The sequence below is a fragment of the Phaethon aethereus genome (genome assembly GCF_964289735.1).
Source record: "Phaethon aethereus genome assembly, chromosome: 15".
In the NCBI taxonomy this organism is placed as follows: domain Eukaryota; kingdom Metazoa; phylum Chordata; class Aves; order Phaethontiformes; family Phaethontidae; genus Phaethon; species Phaethon aethereus.
In genome coordinates, this window is record NC_138591.1 from 15,966,536 (window position 1) to 15,986,664 (window position 20,129).

At 41.6% G+C, this 20,129-nt stretch overlaps 1 protein-coding gene across 1 annotated transcript in view; it reads left to right on the plus strand.

Annotated features, from left to right (window-relative positions):
- The window catches only part of GSG1L (GSG1 like), a gene marked incomplete at its 3' end in the record, with an annotated part of 55,988 nt that overhangs the window by 10,264 nt on the left and 25,595 nt on the right, over positions 1-20,129 (plus strand). Inside the window, exon 2 of the mRNA XM_082006785.1 lies at positions 5,765-5,812. Within this exon, the coding sequence (XP_081862911.1) occupies positions 5,765-5,812 (48 nt within the window). The remainder of the gene's footprint in view (positions 1-5,764; positions 5,813-20,129) is intronic.

The following is a 20,129-nucleotide window of genomic DNA, read 5'->3' on the forward strand; positions in this document are numbered from 1 at the left end:
CCCCTCTGATTAAACTATTTTCATTTCTTTGTGAATATGTGAATTGAGGAAAAATGCGTGCCTGAAATGCAAAAGTGGAAAGCTTTCCACTTTTCCACTTTAAAAGGTAGAAAGCTTTAAGAGTTTGAGTTTGAGGAAAGAGAACAGTGGTCTAACATTCAGATTTCAAAACAACTCCAAAAGGGAAAAAGACTGTGAGTTATCTCAGCAGAGGCTGAAAAACTGAACAAATTCTCAAGTTACTTGGAAGTAAGAGAAGTATGGATGGGCAGCAGCTATGAATGCCAGCTGCCAGAGTGAGAGAAAGCAATTGTTTTCATAGTTCAAGACATATGTTCGTGTAATTCTGTATGAACTCATTTATTTTCCAGAAGAAAATATTATTCCAGCAAAATCAACATGGTCAACTGGAAAATGTTGATTTTGCAGATCAGTACTTGATTTTGCATTAGAAATAATTCAGTTAAATACTCTGGGATCAGTTTAATCAAAAGTGGAATATTTCACTCATTAATTAACCTGATACAACTTGGTTTGAGTGAACTCATTAACCTGTATTTTCCCTAATGTATTGCTTTATTTCACCTAAGTCGTGTTGCAGTCCTCAACCTCATCTAGACTGGAATCCCTTGAGGGTTATATCTTTTTTTAGACAAATACAATGATTTCACTCTCAGTAGATGATGTGGGATCTCATCAGAATCACATGACTCCAGATATAATTGGAGAGATAAAGATTTGTTAGGGCCTATTGGGAAAAAAGGGGACCTTGTCTTTCGTAGGCTGGGAGCCAGAGTGTTACTAAAAGGGAATGCTGTTTAGATGAAATTTAATCATTTAAATTTCCATCAGAACTGTACTTCTGAACTCGTAAAATTTTATGCAGAGTAAGGGAATACAGACAGATTTTTCTTTTTTTTTTTTGCAAGAAGACAAGCAGAGTTATAACAGAGATCCTTCTCTGAGTCAGAACTACCAGATTTCTTTTCAGTCAAATTAACTAGAATATTTTGAAACCATGTAGTTGGAAGAAATACAAACTAGGACTTTTCAGAGTTGTTTTTATTTTGGTGCCCTCATTATTAATGAGGCCTTTACCACTGGCTCAGAGAGAACTCGGGAATGTGAGGCCTGAGTATGATCCCAGACATCAGCTTCTGGTCCTTGCTATTACAACAGCCATGTTATAAACTTAGAACTTTGCCTTAAAGCCTCTGCTTTTTTGGGTGTGTTTTCTGCTCTCTTCCCAATTTCCAGTCTAAACCACCAGTTTAATGAGGTATAGTCTGGACAAATTCAACCACTGTTGTGCAGTGTGTGGTCCTGAAGACAGGAGCAAACAAACCATACATTTTATCAACGGGCGGAAGAAACACTAGCATGCATGTGGGTCTCCCAAAGGCTTAAAGTCAGAGTGATTCCAGTGTGCACGTTGAGCTCGGAAGTAACCTACGTGTACTATAGTTTAGACCCAGCCAACCTATGTGCACTTAGACCTGCCTTTCCAGCTGCTGTATATAGCTCCCTAATTGCTCCCTAGGGTCTTCCAATAGACCCCTAGATGAATGTGGAATGCCTGCATCCACTTCGGAAGCTGCAGCTAGGAACATCTGATCTGTCACAGTGCAGTCATGCTGTGCCCACAACAAGGTGTGCAGAGCATAACGGGGAAAGTAGCTCACAGCCCTGGAGCCAGCATACCGTGCAGACCTGATGGCTCTATGGGACCTGTGTCTTAATTTTCTGGCAGAATTGAATTTGAGAGATTTGGAAAAGCTACTTCTCTTTATGACACTAATGTGGCTGGCCACACAGACCAATGTAGAGAGAGCTGTACCTTTACCAGCACACACAGAAACAGCAACATCACTCCCGTCAGCTAGCTCGCTCCTCTTCCTCCTCTCTGACTGAGCAGGTTTGCACATCACTAGTGAAACATGCACACCCTTTCACTCTGTAAACGAGCAAGCACATCACACTAATGGTCCCTCAGATATTATCATGGGCTCTAAGTCTATTATCCATACCAAGACCTCCTGGCTCTTACCTAGCCACCAGCTCAGACCTTGGGTCTTTCCAGATATGTGTCCTCCTGCTCTCTGGCTGGTTCCTTTTGAAATCCCCTAGTGAATTACAAATACACAAAGACATGCACATATGCAGGATTAGATTAATTAATTAGGATTAATTAGAGAAAAACACACACAAATTTTGGGTTTTCCAGTTGCTGGTACTCAGATCCACAGACCCCTATGACTCGTGCCCCCTTCTCGGGATACTCAGCAGAGACACAACTGAGCCCATGCAGAGACAGTCTGGTTATAAGGGAATGCATTTGCAAGAGCTTGCATGTTTCTACCTAACCCTTGGGAAGCCAGAGAATAAGCGGTACCAAGCTCTTACTGATGTTTACGTGGTCAGTCAGTCCTTTCTCCTCAGCCTCCAGCAGCTCCCTGACACTGCTGAGCTCCAGAGAGCTTCACATACACTGTACTTGGCCATTGCTCCTGCGTGGAAGTGGAGAGCATTCAAGCCAGGTCACACCTCTTCTTTCTGTATGAGCTATGTACAGGAGAGATCACTCCTTGGCTTTCTCTGCCAGAATCGCTGCCACAACTGGGTGAAGGCAGGAGTATCAGGGGGATGAATCCTAGACACTGTTCTTGTTGCATTTCTAAACAGCCTTTTCTGTATTCTCTAAAGACTCCATGAGCCTGGTTATGAAGAGAAGATGCATCTGGAAAAGGGCGGCACAGCAGGATAAACTCTGCCAAGTCTAAAATTAAACTTAAGAGGGCTTAAGAGATCAGTTATACAAGAGACCCAAAAATAACTTAGAATAAATCCTAAGAGGAACAGTGAAAGCACTGCTGACATCTTCAGTTCTCAGTGAGGTGCATGTCTGCATGTTGAAGTATGAATGTGGTCTATAAATACCACCAGTGGTTACCATTGAAAATGGAGGAGTTTCCAGTGCCCCAGCAAAAGGAACAACAAAGGGAAGAGTTTTTCATCAGGAACTGCTTGTGCAATTCCTACCACAACCTTTAGCAGTAAGCCAGGCAAAATCCAGATACCAGCCATTGAAAGTGAAGTGACCTCCTTCCAGTGTCTATCTCCAATCTACAGTCATTCTTCATGCTATGGCTCCAAAAGGATTTTTTCTGGACACTCCAGCATTTTCTGTCCATATTATTTAAACTGGAGACCTCAGCCACAGCCAGCTCTCCTGGGAGAGATGGTGTTCTGGGCAAGTTTATTTGAGGGAGGACGAGGATGCACATTCCCTCAAATAGCCTGTGATCACACTCTCTACATCTGTCCTGCAGACAAGGCACCTGCAGCCAAACGCTACGGTACCATCAGCTTCCTCAGTACCCACACATGTCAGGAAGGCTTTGTACCTTTCCATGTATCTGAAAGGCACAGTGTTATCTCCAGCTCTCCGAACAGCCTGTGCAGATTCTGTAGTAGCCAATGCCATTCCCCTTTGGCTGTCTTGGGATAACATGCTAGAGGGTGAGGTATTTGTTAAAGGTTTCCAGCAATGTGGCTTCAGATTAACTGCAACCACAGGTGAGAGATGACTCAGTGGTAGCCAGTTTGCTTGAAGTGAAAATAAAACTGTGATAAAAGTAATAGCTTACGTCTAAAAAAACCCCACAAAACCAAAACCAAACCACATATCCATATTGCTAGAATGAAAACTCCTGCTTAATCTGCTTATATCAAGTCCACCTCTAAAGGTCACACTCTCTATATTCCCTTTATTTTATGTCAATGCACTCCTGACACACCTCATGCCCTCTCATGCTCCATGCTCAGAGGCTCTGGATGAGTGTGATTCCTACTTACAGCACAGTATGTTCTATAGTCCACCTATTTATCTGGATTGCTTGGTCAGGGGCCTAAAGTACACCACATATGAAAAGAAGCTGAGGGAGCTGGGCTTGTTCATGTACCTACAAATAGAGTAAGGACGACTACGAAGATGACAGAGCATGGGAGAAACTCCATCCTTGGAGTCACTGAAGAATGGGTATCATCATCCATCATGATTTGGCTGGGCAAAGTCACAGCTGACCTGATCAGGTGTTAGCAATAGTCCTGATCTGAACAGGAGGCTGGACAAGAGACCTGCAGAAGACTTCTAGGATGCTGTGATTTCTGTGAAGCACCAGGCATCTTTCAGTCTGTCTATCCCAAAACTTAATATCTTACTCATCTGACATTCCTTCTGCTCAGATATGGACTGCCCTACCTACCTCTTTTGAAATGGAGATGGTGCTTGATAAGTCAAGTGTCACTTCCTTTTCTTGACTGTCCTCTTGACAGTGCCTGTATTCATAGAGTAGAAGTCCTTCCCTACGCCATGGAGATATTGAAACATACATTTCAATGTCAAGTGAACTTTGTGTTTTATCACAGCATATACAGAGACAAACAGACTATGTACACAACACTTTTTAGCATGGTTAGCATAGGTTTAAAACTGCAAAAAAAAAAAAAGTGGTAATAATAGGATTATAATAATAGATTGTTATTTCAGCACAGCTAGCATTTGAATGGTTACGTTTATCCCAATCCCGCCAACAAAGACACCAGATAAATTAACATTTTATATTGACTTGTACACATAATTAATTACAACTCAGAAAAAAATCACACACTGACTTCAACATCACTACAGCATTTCACTGTTTATTCTTTTTTAATGGCTCACATTTCTTAAATCAGTCTTTTCACTATGCAATTAAAATTGAGCAAAACTAATAAAAAACCTCCTCCTGAAGCTGTCTTTGCATCAATTGAAGTCTTAAAGGGCAAAATGAATTCTTGTCCACTACCTCTGGCAGCCATGCTGGGCTCTGATTCCTCGAGGCAGGCTATTGGTCACCTTGGAACATATCATATGGAAGGAAACACATACACCAGGTGTATGGATGCACCTAGGGCAGAGGAATTATTTTATAATCTCTTTGATTCTTTGAAGAAGTAAAAAGAAAAGTCAATACATCCATCCTTAAGATACATTTCTTGCTCAGAAGCAATAGGCCTCTCAAGAATGTCTGCAAAAATGGAGGTGGAGTCCTAAATGGAGAAAATTTAATTTACAATGATAAATGGATGCAGCAGCCACAAAGCAGAGGGAGTGGCACGGCGCTGTGCGATGATCATGGCAAGGCATTTGCCTGCTTTTTTAACCATTTTTTAAAAATTCTATGCAATTGCTTAGCTTGCTTTGTACTTCAGGATTTGTCTGTCGTAGTCACTTGTGTCATATCTATCTGTTGAGACATCTGTGCTCATGGCAATGCATCCTGGCATTGAGATGTTGAGTCAGACCCTGGTGGGGCACAGGCATTGTCCTGACGATGAGAAGCAGGAGGGCAAAAGTGCTGGTGAAATAGGCCTGTGCTCTCCCAATGCTACTCCACCTGGAGGGCAACACTATTCCTGGCATTGGGGAAGAGCAGCACTGACCCAACAGGGACCCAAGCATCACAGAGAACATTTTTCTTCACTAACTGTATTTCATACTCCTGATCAAGGGACTGTAATCCTAAGGGAGAGTCCAGCCTTGTAAGCATAGCAGTTTTGGTCCAGGCTGGAGGCACAGGTAAATGTCTGCTCTCTGTGTGAGACAACCTAGGGGTCCTGTAGAGTCTTGGGTGGGAACGATGGCAGAAACACCAGTCAGAAAGAGGAGGTAGAGCGAAACCAAGCAACTTCTGTCTCCTAAAATAATCCTTTTCTTTTAAAGGTGAAAAATGTCGAAGTTTTATTGACCTTGCCCCGGCTTCTGAAAAAGGTAAGACAATAGTCAGTGTTTCTTTCCATTTTACGAATTGCATCAGTATTTCTTCATGTCATACTTTAGTGCCATGGGAAACACTACTACCTAAGCCCACAAGGACCTACATGTCATCCAGATTACACACAGTCAGGTGGAACAAATGTCAAGGGTTTAAGACAGACAGCTATTTACTCAGTTTATGCAGATCTGTCATTTCTCTGATGCATTTTCTCTTCATTCAGTTGAATTTTTTTCAAGAAAATAAAGATTTATATTGTAATACAGACATTTCCCTTCTTCCTCTAGTGAGGAAGGACATGCTACATGGTTTCCTCAGACCGTCACAAAGACATTTATGGTCAGAAAACTGCAGTCACAGTACCAAATGTCTCTTTGTGAGAGGGAGTCATGTAGATGCTTTTTTGTTTGATTTACCCTCAAAAAAAAAAAAAAAAAAAAAAATTCAAGTGCATAGAAAGAGGCAGTCTGCAAAGCTTTTCTTTACCCTGATATTGGAATTGTAAATTTTCAATAGCAATTTAACCCATATTTCAGAATAGTATTTATCAGACAAAAAATGGGTAGAGTTCAACTAACAAACTGGGCAGCTGGAGCCCTCCTGCTCCCAGCTCAAGACAGAGCGCTCTGCCCACAGCTGAAGAGGTGCACAAATCTTGCTGTGTCCTTCACGCTAACAGTGGGCTTGGATGATGAAAAATCATGTTTGTACGAAGCAGCGGTATCTTTTGTTAGATCACTTGAGACAATCACAAAACCGTTTGGGCATATGGTACCTTCATCAGGTCTGACAGAGAGGCAGTAAGTGGTGTAAGGAACAATTGCTCTTAGTTTGTCTGAATTGCTGATCAGCTGGACAAATTGAAAGAGAAAGGCAATTACCATTAATAAAGCAGTGGGGTATTTCAGTGAGAGAAACAGTAACAAGAGACAGTCTCTGTGAAATTCATTGTAAGTAAACCTAAATAAATTATGCACTTAAGGGAAGAACAATCCTGGGATTACTGCTATTAATGGGCTCTGAGTTAAATCATACACACAAAAATGGGACCTTGGGGCATAACCGTACTTATGAAAACACTAGCTCAATACTCAATACTTAGCGGTCAAAAAACAAACTATCTGTTAGACAGCATTAGGAAAGGACTTTAGAACAGCGCAGAGAGTATCCTGTTGCATGAGAATTGTATACATCTGAAAGCTTCATCTTTATATCGAATATAGTGTGCTATTTTGTCCTTTTTAGTCCAGCTCACAGAACAGCAGCAAGGATAATCATAGTTTTGGAAGGTTCTGTACAAGGACAAGACTAAGACTCTTCAGGCCGAAGGAGAGACATGTGAGAGGAGATACGATAGATAAAGTTGTAAGAGGAACTGAAAAGGCAGCCTGGGGAATGGTAGTTCACTGCCTGTCCCGGTACAAGGACCAGTGGGCATTGCATGATACCTTCAGGGGACAGACTCAAAAGAAGCACAATGTACCTGTTATAAAGGCAATGGGATGTTTTTATGCTTTATCCATTTTTTCTGCAAGTTCATTACGGTGCATAACGCTTGGTTGCATCACCCACACACTTTCCAAAACAGCATTTAGTGTTTTACTTTAAGTATTTCTTTTGGTTGTGTGAAATGCTGTCAGCAATTTTTTTAAATTGAATTTTAGAGTTGCTGCACAATATCAGTGTATATTTCTAGACTATTCTATTTTTCCTTTTTGAAGAAAGAAGGCTCTTTTGGTGTAGTGGTATAAAGAAGCTTATAACTATTTCTGAAGTCTTCCCATGGAGTTGTAAGGCATGTTCTGAAAGACAAAAGAGGGGAATGCTCAGTCAGAAATGAAAAGTGCTGACCATCTGACTCATAAACAACTGTACATCAAGTTGGACACTGCGACATAGTTAATCTGAATTTTTTACCATCAGTCCTGTACTGTCCAGAGATACTTTCATCACATGTGAAGAGAAAATTGTGTCAACGATGTCCAACTTACTTTCACTGCAGAATTCAACTTCTTGACTTCTTTTCTTCTCTTTTCCAGTTAGAAAGAACTTTCTACTTCTTTAATTTCTTCATCCCCTCATTCAGCATTGACTTCAATGGTCATAGGCTTGTCAGCTACCCAGTTTCACCCAATGCTGGGACAGATCCTTGATTCTTCTTCTGATATAAGATATGATAAAATCATATCATTTTATATCATTCTGATATAAATAAGATATGATAAAACACATTGAATATAAAAGGTGGAGCTCAGCTTTAAAAATATATTGTAATTTTCAGAGTCCATTGTGTAAATGGGAATTTTTGGACTAAAATGTGGTTGTTCAAAGTTTCAATTAATCTAAAACGTCTCCAGGTGTACATGTTCTGTTACTTGCAACTGAACACTCAGGCTTTCTAAAGTTTTCTTTTCAGTTGGTTTTCCCTGATCCAAAGAAGACTTCTATCTAACCAAGCTAAACACAGGCTATCGAAGCCTGTGCCTACTTCTGAGTACATCATCTTCCACTTTTAAGGCATGCTAAAAGGAAGCCTAAGAACAAACTTAGTTTAGTTGTGTAGCCAGTCTCTTCTAGAGTCCTCACCAATTAACAGCAAGTCAGTATAAAACCTCTGCATAATATTTAAAACCTTCTTAGCACAGAAAAGCTAATCACTGAAACATTCACAGTAAAATAAAAAGATCTATGGTGAGTCCTAGCTACATCCTTACCACAAATCTTGCATTCATAAATGAAAATGTTTCTTATTCTTACTGTAAAAATGTAATAGCTTATGCTTGAGCTTCCTATCTTTAATCCATTTGCACTGATCTCTAGTGTAGCTGGATACTATTTTTCTGATCAGTTATTATACCCATTGCATATATCACACCAATGACATCTACTAAAAGGAGGCAGCAAAATTTGGGGCAAACAGACCCACAGTACGGTATAAATAAGCATTTCCAACCCACACTAAGAGAGCTCTTCCCTGCATTTAAGGCAGCTGCCAACAATCTGTCAGAACCTTGTAAGCCTAACATTGAATTTATTAGCTATTGCTGGTTGTTAGTGCCAAATCTGCTTAAGAAAATCAGCTTGGTGATGGCAGATAATAACTAGAAATTTTTTTTTTCTGTGTCCACAAATATTTCTTATGATGATTTCCATTCACTATCGATAAAGCATGATAAGGCAATAGCTAATTCTGTTGGCCAGGACTTTTAATGGTCTCTCAGAGAGCAGATGTTGTTTGGTCCCATGAAGTGTGTTATTTTCTAATTTTCATTACAGATGTGAGTAGTAAGATGACAAGTATTTCCAAAAGGAGTTGGAAGGAAACTGTCACAGTAGACTTCCCTGATCTTTCAGTTCTGAATTGTTCCTGGGATCTTCTCCACAAAGCTTAATCCAAGTCTTGTTCCTGCTGAATACTTTGATGTCCGAAGAAGAAAAGGGTAACCTGTTTAGTGAGGGATACTTATGCATTACACTGAAAGTACACTCGGTTTTCAGCTACTTGATCCATTTTTGAATGCAGCTTTCAGCCTTTCATCTCCCCTTGGGCTGTTGAAAACCTTGCTAAATCAGCTTTCTGTCAAGCTTCCGGATCCAGTGCCCTTCCAGAACACTCTGGCTGGGACACACTGCATCACCCTCCTCCTCTCATCACATCTTTCGCATGCATCTTCTAGCTCCCCTTTCCCATTGCTTCAAATCTGTGCCCAAGAGAACTTCCAAGAGGCTGTGGAGGGTACATTCAAAAGGAAGAAACCAAGGCCAGATATTATGTCTGGAAACTGTGGCACCAAAATGGAAAGCCAAAGTTAGCAGTATGTCCCATCAAATGATCTGATAAATGACTTCACTGACTAGCTTAACACTGCAGCTACATATACAGGTCTGTTCCTCCTCCTGCCCAGAACTGTGTGGGGAGTCGAAACCATGCATCCTTTTATAAATGCATAAATGTCAGCTGTCAGTGACACAGAGAGCCAGAGGATAAGAAGTCATGACCAGCTGAACTCCTTGTGTCAGTGAAGGCTGGGCTATATACAGTGGGAATCGGTTGGAAGCAGCATTTTTGCTGGAAGAACGTCACTGGGGAAGAGCGAGGACTTGCAGAAAGTGTGGTGCCCCCAAGAGTTGTCGGAATGGTGTTCACTGGGGCTGTGACTCAGGCACTTTCCAAACACCTGCAGTGCCTGCAGCACATCCTGAAATGAGGTGCTCTGGCCTGTGGAGTCCTGCTGGGAAGTTGCTTCAAGAACAGGCTCAAAGGTCAACACTGGCTCAAAATTAAGAGATGGCCACACCAACATAGGACAGGATTCACAGGACAAACTCTTTACAGGTATGTTACAATCTGATCTAAGTTACTCTAATGCTCTGTAGGACTTGCTTCAGCTGTGATACCTATTGAATAATGCCCACAATGAATGGCAAAGCAGCAGGTGATCAGCAGCTACTTATATTGCATTGCTTTCTACATATTTATAGGGAAGGCCACATGCATAAAATAAGACTTTTTAGAGACCATGGAGGTTGAGGCAAGGCAAACCTTGCAGAAGGAAAATGCTCATTGCTAGTGAGCATTTAACAGTCCAAAAGGTTACCGGGGACTTTTTAAATTAGGGAGTGTACTGGCAGAGGTAGGAGATGCCTTCTGCGTGTCCTCTACACAGCTCATAATGATGCATCTGTAGAGTTGAAGCAACAGCTATTCTGTATTGTCTAAAAAGTAGCTGGCAGAACTAAGACAGCACATGGCAAAAAGCAAATAAACAAATAAAGTCTCACCTAAACACAGCATGCGAAAAGGGAAAGCTGCGCCAAATCTATACGTGCTTCTGAGCCAGCACTACAACAGCAATTAATGAGAAGAGAAACTAGATGCCTGATTTTAATGGGTACTGACATAATAGGTGTACCAGAAATTTGATGGGAGAAAGATAATTAGTAGGATAATAACATCTTGGTACTGATTACACTGAAAGACAAAGCAGATGTCGTGTACTAAATCTGAATCAGAATAACAAGGTAATGTCATTAATGAGCAACACAATCTCTATGGATGGATTCCATGCTCAGATAAAAAATACAGAATTGTATTAGTGATCATCCGCTGGGACGGCTTACAGTAGCAGGGTTAAACTAGAGAGAATATCAGAATATCAGAGAAGATATAAGGCCAGAAAGCAAAACAGCAGGAATAGACTTCAAAACCCCAGGCATAGACTGAGAAAATGTCATGCTTGGGATGATGCAGAAACTAAAATTTGGACAAACTTTATGACCATGGAGAAATTAATTGGGAAACTTGTAACTCTTGACTTATTCCTGAGTGGTGTGGGGAACTTGGTTCAAAATGTTAGTAAGAGATACCTTATATCTGTGGCTAATAGACAAATTCAGCATCCTTGCAGAAGCAAGTTCAGAAAGTTAAAAAAAAAGTTGTGAAGAAAGGAACGTAAGAAAAACAAGAGCTGATTAAAAGAAATTAAAAGGTTCAGCTAAAAGGACAAATGAAGCATGAAAGCTTTAAAGATACCAGATATACTACAGGCATCTAAACAAATTTTTCTTTCTCAGTCACTGACTGAAAATGGCAGATAATATTCACTGTTGATAAATGCAAAGTGGTGAAAATGAAGAGTAATCCTACCTTTACATATATCGTGATGGGTTCTGAATTAGATTTTACCCCTCAGGATAGAGTTCTTGGAGCAGTGACAGACACTTCTATGAAAACATTAATTCACTGCTCTGTAGAGATTAAGAAAAGATGAAAAAAAATATTAGGATCACTGTAGGAAACCAAGAACAAAACAAAAAAGTCACCATGCCACCACATGTATTCATGATGTACCCACCTGCAGCACTCTATGTGCACCTCTCATCCCTCCCCTGCCAGCCCCAGCTCAAAAAAGCTATGATAAAATTTAAAGAGATAAAGAGGAGGTTTTGACAGTTATGGTCAAAGATAGGGAATATGTTTTGTGTGAGAAGGACAACATAGGACAGATTTCAGGCTGGAAAAGAGACAAATGAAACTTGTAACACCCACGTTAAAAAACAAAACTCCTTTTTTGTGTACTGGGTAGCTGTTCCTGAGAAGAAAAAAAGAGGATAGATTTTCTAAAAGAACCACTTAGAGACCTGCATCCAGTGAAAAGAAATGTAATTGGGTCTCCCACAAGAATTGTACACTTTCCGAAACAGTTCCCAATGTCTTCTTGAACACTTCGTATTCTGCTTACATTATTCTTAATATATCTGCAACAGGGTATATACATACCCACACAGACAAGTACCTGTGCTCTTGTATTAGGAGAGTTACGATTAAGCATGCAGGAAAAAAACGTGTTACTAACATTTTATCTGTGTTTTCTTACACATCTATTATGAATCATTGAAGTTATTTTTAAAAGCTATTTAGATATACAAAGATGAAGCCATGGTTAATAGCAGAATTCAACCTAAATTCCTAATTCCTAAAAGGAAGCAACATCTGTCTTTTCACGCTGGTGATGCCAAAGGCATGGAGAACACCGATTCTCTGCTGTGGGGAATGCTAGCCACAGATTCTGAGCATAATTCATGTCTCAGCCCAGTGCTGAGGATGGAAGTTCACAGACCCTGCACTGTAGCTCCATTTAGACCAAACATATTTATTAAGGCATATGGGATAGTCCTGCTTTAGAGTTTCTTATGGTTTTTTTCCACTATATTACTCTACTGTTTTCACACCAGGAAAAAAAGAACACAGGCACAGAGGTATTCCACAGTCTGCTCAGTGCCATATGCAAGATTAAACTCAGAACCAAGCTCAACGTCAGAACCACAAAAAGTCATAGAAAACACATCATCATGTAGAAGAGAATAATTTTTTTTAGCTCACAGCTTCACCTCACTTTACAACGTAAAGAAACCAATGAAGAACTAAAGATAAACAAAATCAAAACAGCTGACATTTCTTCTCTCACCTAAAAAGTTTCTGGTGACTATGTTTATCATACGGTCTCTCATGTTTGGCAAACTGCAGTCTCTTTTCTGGGTGCTGGCCCTTTATCTATCTTGACTGTCTCAGTTGTTTTACGGTAACAGATAGTTTTAGGTATCTCTGATGGCTTTTAGGATCATCAAGCTTACTTTGTCTTGGAGGAATGTCTCTCATAGCTTTGTGGTCTACTTCTCCCAGTTTTTTTACACTGCAGCACAAGAGGAGCAGGCAGATGGTCTGATATTATGAGGCTGCATTAACCAACAGATGGGCTGACTGCTCAGAGCTGAGTCCCTATGCCAGCCACAACAGCATGCTCAATGTTTATTCCTTTCACCATTTTTTATTGATCACTCCAATATTTCTGGCTTGTAATTCCCAGTATTGGAGCAGCAGAGATGAGCAAATGACTAAAAGCACCAGAATGCAACTGGAAGAGAAAGCGTGAGATTTACATGGTCCTTTCAAGCTTGCTTTAATGCCTTTCTCAAACAAGATGCACAACATTTCTCAGTGTGTAGCTGTTTGTATTTTTCCTCTCTTCTCTCTTGCACTGAACGTGAAGAGGAGAGATTAAAGTGAGATCCAGGTGTCAGTTCCAACATAGCGGGCAAGTCTGGAAAAGCAGAGCAGTGACAGCCAGAGTCAAGAAACATAGGGGTAGCAAATACAGAGCAGGAGGAAAAAAGCAGCCAGGACCAAAAATGCAGAGAAAATGCCATTCTACATAGGTAAACAGAACATCTTAAAAATCAGTAGTGTAAGAAAATCAAACACCCATTAGCTGTACAGAGCATTCACTGTAAAAACCAGCATCTATTACATGTCTTGCAGCTGCCAGTGTACTCACAGTATCACGCTACTAGCTCTGGAATTAAGTAGTAAAGAAATAACTAGATTCTCCTTGATGTGGCAGACCATCGTGAGTGCCACTGGGTATGGATGGTCATCAACTTTCTGAGAACTAGATCTTGATAAGGAATAGGGAAGTGCAAGAGGACCATTAGGGTCACTCTTTCCACAGCAATTCCCACTCCCCTTCCAAGGAAGGGTGACAAGGGCCTGCCCCTGTTCTTTCAGCCATTAAGAAGATATGTTCTGGGTCCCTCACACACTGTTTATGTCTAACACAGTACCTTATAGAGAGGACTTAGAGTTTCATCATCAAAAAACAAACCAAGGAGAAGGACCCATTCCCATCTTTGCACGTAGGTGCTCTCCTCTCCATCTCCAGTGTTATGTTCATAAAGCAGGACACACAGACCTGAGGCTGTCAACGGCAAGTGAGCATAACTTTTTGTTGCTGGTAACATGAACAAGGGTGACAACTCCCCCATCCCCCCCGGCTGCTGCAGCATGCATGGAGAGCAAGAAGAATAGTGAAATACTTTTGCACAAAGTAGGAACAACACCTACACCATGGCTTCCTCCATGAAAATTCACACCACCTAAAACCAAGTTTTGCCCTCATACAAGGTTCCTCCCATCTTGGATGACATCTGCCTAGTTGACTGTCACAGCCTCTTGTGGTTTCCCTGTGTTGTTCAGCAGTTAAGGAGACTTTCTTCTTCAAGTAATAGCATCAGTGTCTGGGGCTAGCAGCAATGCCAATGAGGAAATAAGAAGGATGCACACTCTCCAGGATAGTGTTTCTTAGACACTGATGTCTCTTTCAGCTGCTCAACAATGCAGCACCCAGCATGTCCTGTGAGTGCATTGCTCTGGGTTTCATCTCAGTCAGGTCCGATAATCTCAATAGTTATAAAGGACCATGCATTGATCAGTTCCACTGTTTCTAGCACATAAACATTTTTTGTTATATCAAGGTGATGTAGAAGAAACCCCAAAGCCTCCACCTGCTTGTATCAGCATTTCTAAGACAGATAGAGGCTGAATTGACAGAGGAGTGACTTGAGATGACATCTCATCATACCTCAGACAGATTCCTGTATCGGAGCAGATGTGCAACACTTAATTATGAGGAACGTGACAAGTATAAACCTTTTCAAGATCTCTTTGTCTGTCTACACTGTTGTCCAGTCTGATTACTTGCTCACGGACAGCATGGCACAGTGTGGCAGTTCAAATGAGAATGCTTTGGTCAGATCCTTGAACTCATCAGCCAGGAGGGCAGTTCTGCTATTAGAAGGGCTGGTAAGCAGTTAACCACAGATCATCTCCAGCAGGGAGCAGAGGCTGAGGCTGTAGGTGTTTTTAAGGAGGATGAAATCACACTGAGGCATTCTGAATATGAGTTTACCCCAATTAGGAAACTAATTTTCTGTCTGAAAGGGCTCTCAGAAATCAATACAGACTCTGGACTACTGCTTTTTGGGCATTGCCTAGGGAACGCTGGGGCTTTCAGCAGGCAGCATCACATAGCTTGGCAGGTATTATATTCATTTATGGGGGTTTTTATGCTGGCATAATTTCCAAGACACTAGCCAAAATGCATGACTAACATTTTCAGGCACACAATTCCTGCCTATGCTGCATATAACATAGTTAACATGACTCAGCAATCTCCTTCAGGAATAGCAATATAATTTTCCCAGAAGAGATCCTTTACAAGCAAACAGCTCATGTTTATGGATTAAAAATGCTTTGAACTCTAACAGCAATTTCTCTGCTGGCCACCTCTTCAGTGTTGCCTTGAGAATATGTACTAATATTGGATCTTTGACAGTCCTTTTCATGACCTGACCAGCCCGGAGATGCAGCCACAAGGGGATTTCAATATCATTATTTCATCTGGAGGTAGAACCTCACAATCTGGCATAAGAAACTGTTGGCATACTGAGCTGGCACCAAAAATCAACTTTTCTGATTTGTGGACAAGTTTGCAATCATACGTATTTAGCATAAAACTCCATGGCTGCATGTGAATGTAGGTGGTAGGAGGTGCAGTTGTGGATTTTGACTCTTTAGAACTGGATTGTTGACTGTATTAATCTCAGAAGCACAACAATAATTGAAATTATGGAACTTTGTGGTTCCAGAAACAGCAGCAAATGCTTCTTTTATCATCCTGCACATAATCTCATTCAGATGGTGTCCAAGTCCTTGATATTTCAGTCCAAATTGCTAATGAATCTGAGAATGGCTTTAATAATGCAGCAGAAGACAACTAAGAATTATCTTTGCATGTTGTGGGGAAAGAGCACAGAAGTGTGTGTCAGTAATTTCTTGACGTTCTTGAGGTCAGTTTAACCAGAGCGCTCTCATAGAAAAGTTGGAGTCTGCAATTGTTCCTTTTTTGTACACAGGAAATTACAGTGGATTTGAACAAAGAATACTTGATGTTTTGACATGTATTTTCACTCAGGGTGTTGTGAATAGTCCTTAGGTTTCTTACTCCAAAGGAAAAAGGCCATACCAACAGAATAACCTATGACAACAGCAGTTACCCTCGTTTCACATTTATACTTCTTAACTTAGATAACAAACAGTCAAAATCAGCTCAAAACTCCTGGAAGTCATTAATCACACTGTTCTTTGGATTCCTTAATAATGGATTCACTGAAATGTGGTATGATGCCTCAAGTTCTTCTAAGCTGAATTTCTATGACTTTTTTCAGAATTCCTATTTCAAAGGAAAGTCAGCACTGGAGATTCCTGACTCAGAGTGCTCCTTGGTGAGAGGTAATAGCGTGTTCATTTACAGTGCCTTCCCTGGTGATCATGACTGACTTGGACAAGTTTTGTGAACATTTGAGCCCTGAGATTCATTGCAGGTTGAGGTAAAGCTTCTTTACCTCACTGTCAGAAAAGTATTTAGTTTGTTTCATTCATTCAGAATTGTCTGCAGCATCCTTTTGTTAACAAAAAAAATTATATGAAGGTGATATGATTCCTTCTGAGGTAGGAGTCCTATGATATAAGTTGACTTACGTGAAATTTTTTGGTGAGTCGCAGCTTTGCCATCTCAAGGTCCAGGTGAGCAGCTCTGCCCAGGTGCTGTACTACCAGTGCTTTTGCTTTGCAAGGAGGTTGTCCTGAAAATGATGACCCCTTTACGTTCAGGAACAGCTTCACGGTCTGTGGTGTTCAGCTTCAGAACAATCCCACCTGTGACATAGAGCATAATATCTGTGGGGCAGGAGCAAAGATCCAAAGTGGCCCACAGTACACAAAAGTAACTCTATCGTTGTCCACAACACTATCAAGGACGTGATAGACTGGTTGGCGTAGAAGCACCAGGGTAAAAAATGGCAGGATAAAGTGTATTAGAATAGCAGGTGTTGATGGTACCGAGATTAGTGGGTCAGCAAGATCCTAGTGCCCATCTACATGCAGCTTGTGTGAAGCTGTCAGCTTCTAGCCAGGACAAAAAGGAACGTGCAAACCTAGTACGTTTTTGCTAACCTACAAAAAGCCTGGAAGACATAAGGAGGACTCTACAGATGGCATCCTCTGTATTATTTCAGGGAATCCTGAAAAGTTGACTGAATACACGTGTCCTGGCACTTGCATGCTGGATGGACTCCTTGCACATACTCATGCTTGTGAGAACGTGTGTACAGGAGTGTAAGTGAAATCCGTTTTGACTTAATTTTATTCTAAAGTAGGAGACTCTCCTTTCCTAGGAGGTCTCATATTGCTGCCACAATGCCACAGCATTATTTCCTACAAGGTGAGCAGGGATGACACACCATCTGACAAATGCTGCACATAGTGAGGAGGAGGTAGGTCAGAACCTGAAATCTTTCTGCATTAACAAGGAACATCCTTGGCATAACAGGAGCATCCCAGCTGAGCTGTGCATACAAACCCACAGAACCTTCTCTGCACACGTAACAGTTTGATGAACAGGCAAGGAAAATCATAAACAGGACGAAGACCAAAAAATGAGAGAAAGCTGGTAATTTATAAGAATACAGACCCTCAGATACAGGCCATCCAGGTAGGAGTCTCCAAATGAATCAAGTGCTGAGTCTTCTGAAGGAGACATTTTATCACAAAAGCTGAGTTAGGCCAGACAAACCCCTGGAGCAGAGGACACAGGCTGGTGGGAAGGAAGACAGACAGCAGGTGACAACAGATAAGATAGGGAAAGAGAAAAATCCTCTGGAGAGCTTCTTCCTCTGTCACCTGGAATGACTGAGGTCCCCTCAAGAGAAGGAGCTCTCTACTTTACAGGAAGGATTCTGTAAGAGATTGTAAGTGGAAGTAAGTGATGCCAAGTGACTGCCTCATGAATCTCGTGTTGAGAGAAGAGCAATGGGAGATCACTTCACCATCAGCACAGAACAGAAAGACACTGCCTCCTGAATTAATAACCTGAATCAACTGTTCTGCTTCTGGCAGCCACAGGAAGATGCAAAATCCAGATATACCTCGCATCTTCTGGATGTTATTGTTTCACGTGAAATTCAAAATCAAAGCAGGCAGGACAGGACATACTCAGAACTATGCAAACACTGCATGTGTGACTTACTTTCCCCCATATTAAATGCGTTTGAAAAGGGCACAGAGCAGATATTCAGTGTACACCATGAAATAAGACATGAGAGTTAGACATAGAGTTCCTTTCCAGGTAGGAACAGAGCCCAAAAAAGAAGTAAGAATTGCCTATGCCTTACACGGGAAATTCAAGCAGTCATCTTGTCTCACTGGAAAAAAGTTTCACAGGACAGCAAAAGTCACGTCTCATTGAGCTATTCATCAGAGCTATAGTTAAACTCTCTTTCTACTCCAGTTATTCCTACTCTAGCTAACTTCCTCCCTCCAGCTGCTCCCCCAGCACACGAGACCTAGCAACTGTGCAATTAAAAAAATCATAGGATGATTTAGAGTGAAAGGGGCCTCTGGAGCCTTTAGTCCAAGCCCCTGCTGAAAGCGTGTCCATTAGATCCAGCTACTGATGGCCACGTCCAGCAGAGATTTGAATGTCTCCAAGGACACAGATCCCACAGCCTCACTGGGTCCCTCTTCCAGTGTTTGACCACCATTTTGCTTAGGTCAGTCTGGATTTTCTGGTGTTGCAAGTTTGTTGAACAATACTACGCCTGTTCAGCTCTAAGAATCTGTCTCTCTCCTCTATATCCTTCCATTAGGTAGCTGTAGATAGCAAGACCTTCACCTTCTCTTCTACAAGATGAAAAGGTGAAGGTCTCTCTGCCTTACTTTGTATGCCATGTTCTTCAGACCCTTGACACTTCCTCACTGTCTCCCATGCCCTAACAGCTCTTCAAATTATGACAATCCTTCTCCAGCATATCAGGTTTGAAGATTTTCTTGCAAGGTTATCCCGTTGGCAAAACCACTCATGTCCCATTTGACGACATGAACCCCATTCCTCTCAGCAGTCCTTGTTCCTCAAAGAGGGCCCTGTGGTTAGAGAAGCCAAAATACTCCCTGTGACACTAGCCACAGGTGTTCCTTACTCCTGTTCCTTTCCCTTTCCCCAGCAGGATTAAGAACACCAGCTGGGCCCCCATGGCTTCCACCCTCACCTCCCAGAGCCCTCCTGTCACTCTGAATGTGCACAAGGCTGCCTCTAGCAGTGTCCCCTCATTTGTCTTCTGGACATGTTAATGTGTGCCCTCCCACAGAGACATATGTGCATCTCTTCAACTTCCTTATTTCTCAAGCACACAACATGTGTCTGCAGCATCCAGCTTCAAGCACTGTTTCATAGGTGGGCAATAGATAAAACCTGTATACAGCTGATGTACATCAACTGAACCCCCAAGCCATCAACCAAACCCCGAAGCCATCAACCAAACCCCCAGATCCCTTTCTGCAGTGTTGCACTGCAGCCTCTTGTCATCCAGTCTCTAAGTACATCCAGGATTACACTGTGCCAGGAGCAGAATCCAGCATTTGTCCATTTCATATGGTGATTTACCAGCACTCAAATCTACCAAGATCTCTCTCTAAGGCCTCTCTACTCTTGAGGGACTCAACATCTCCTCTTAACTTGGTATCATCAGCAAACTTTATTAGTGTGTGTTCAACTCCTGTGTCCAGGTTATTAATAAAAACATTCAAGAGAACTCGCCCTAAAATTGAGCCCTGAGGAACACCACTGGGGCATCAGTGATGACACCAGTCACTACTGGCCACCAGCCTGCTGTTACGCCATTGACTAGAACTCTTTGAGCCTGACCCTTCAGCCAGTTGTTCATCCAAGGAAGTAGAGGACAGAGCCACACCACAGTTTTGAGCTGCAGTCACTACTACAGCACTGCCCATGAGTGTAGATAACAGCAGTGAGTATCCTCGAGAGTCGAAACAGGGCAATAAACATCTGGGCAAATATGTTGCATGTTATTCTTTCATGTTTGGGCTGAAACATTTACGAATGTTACTTAGGGCTCTCTCAG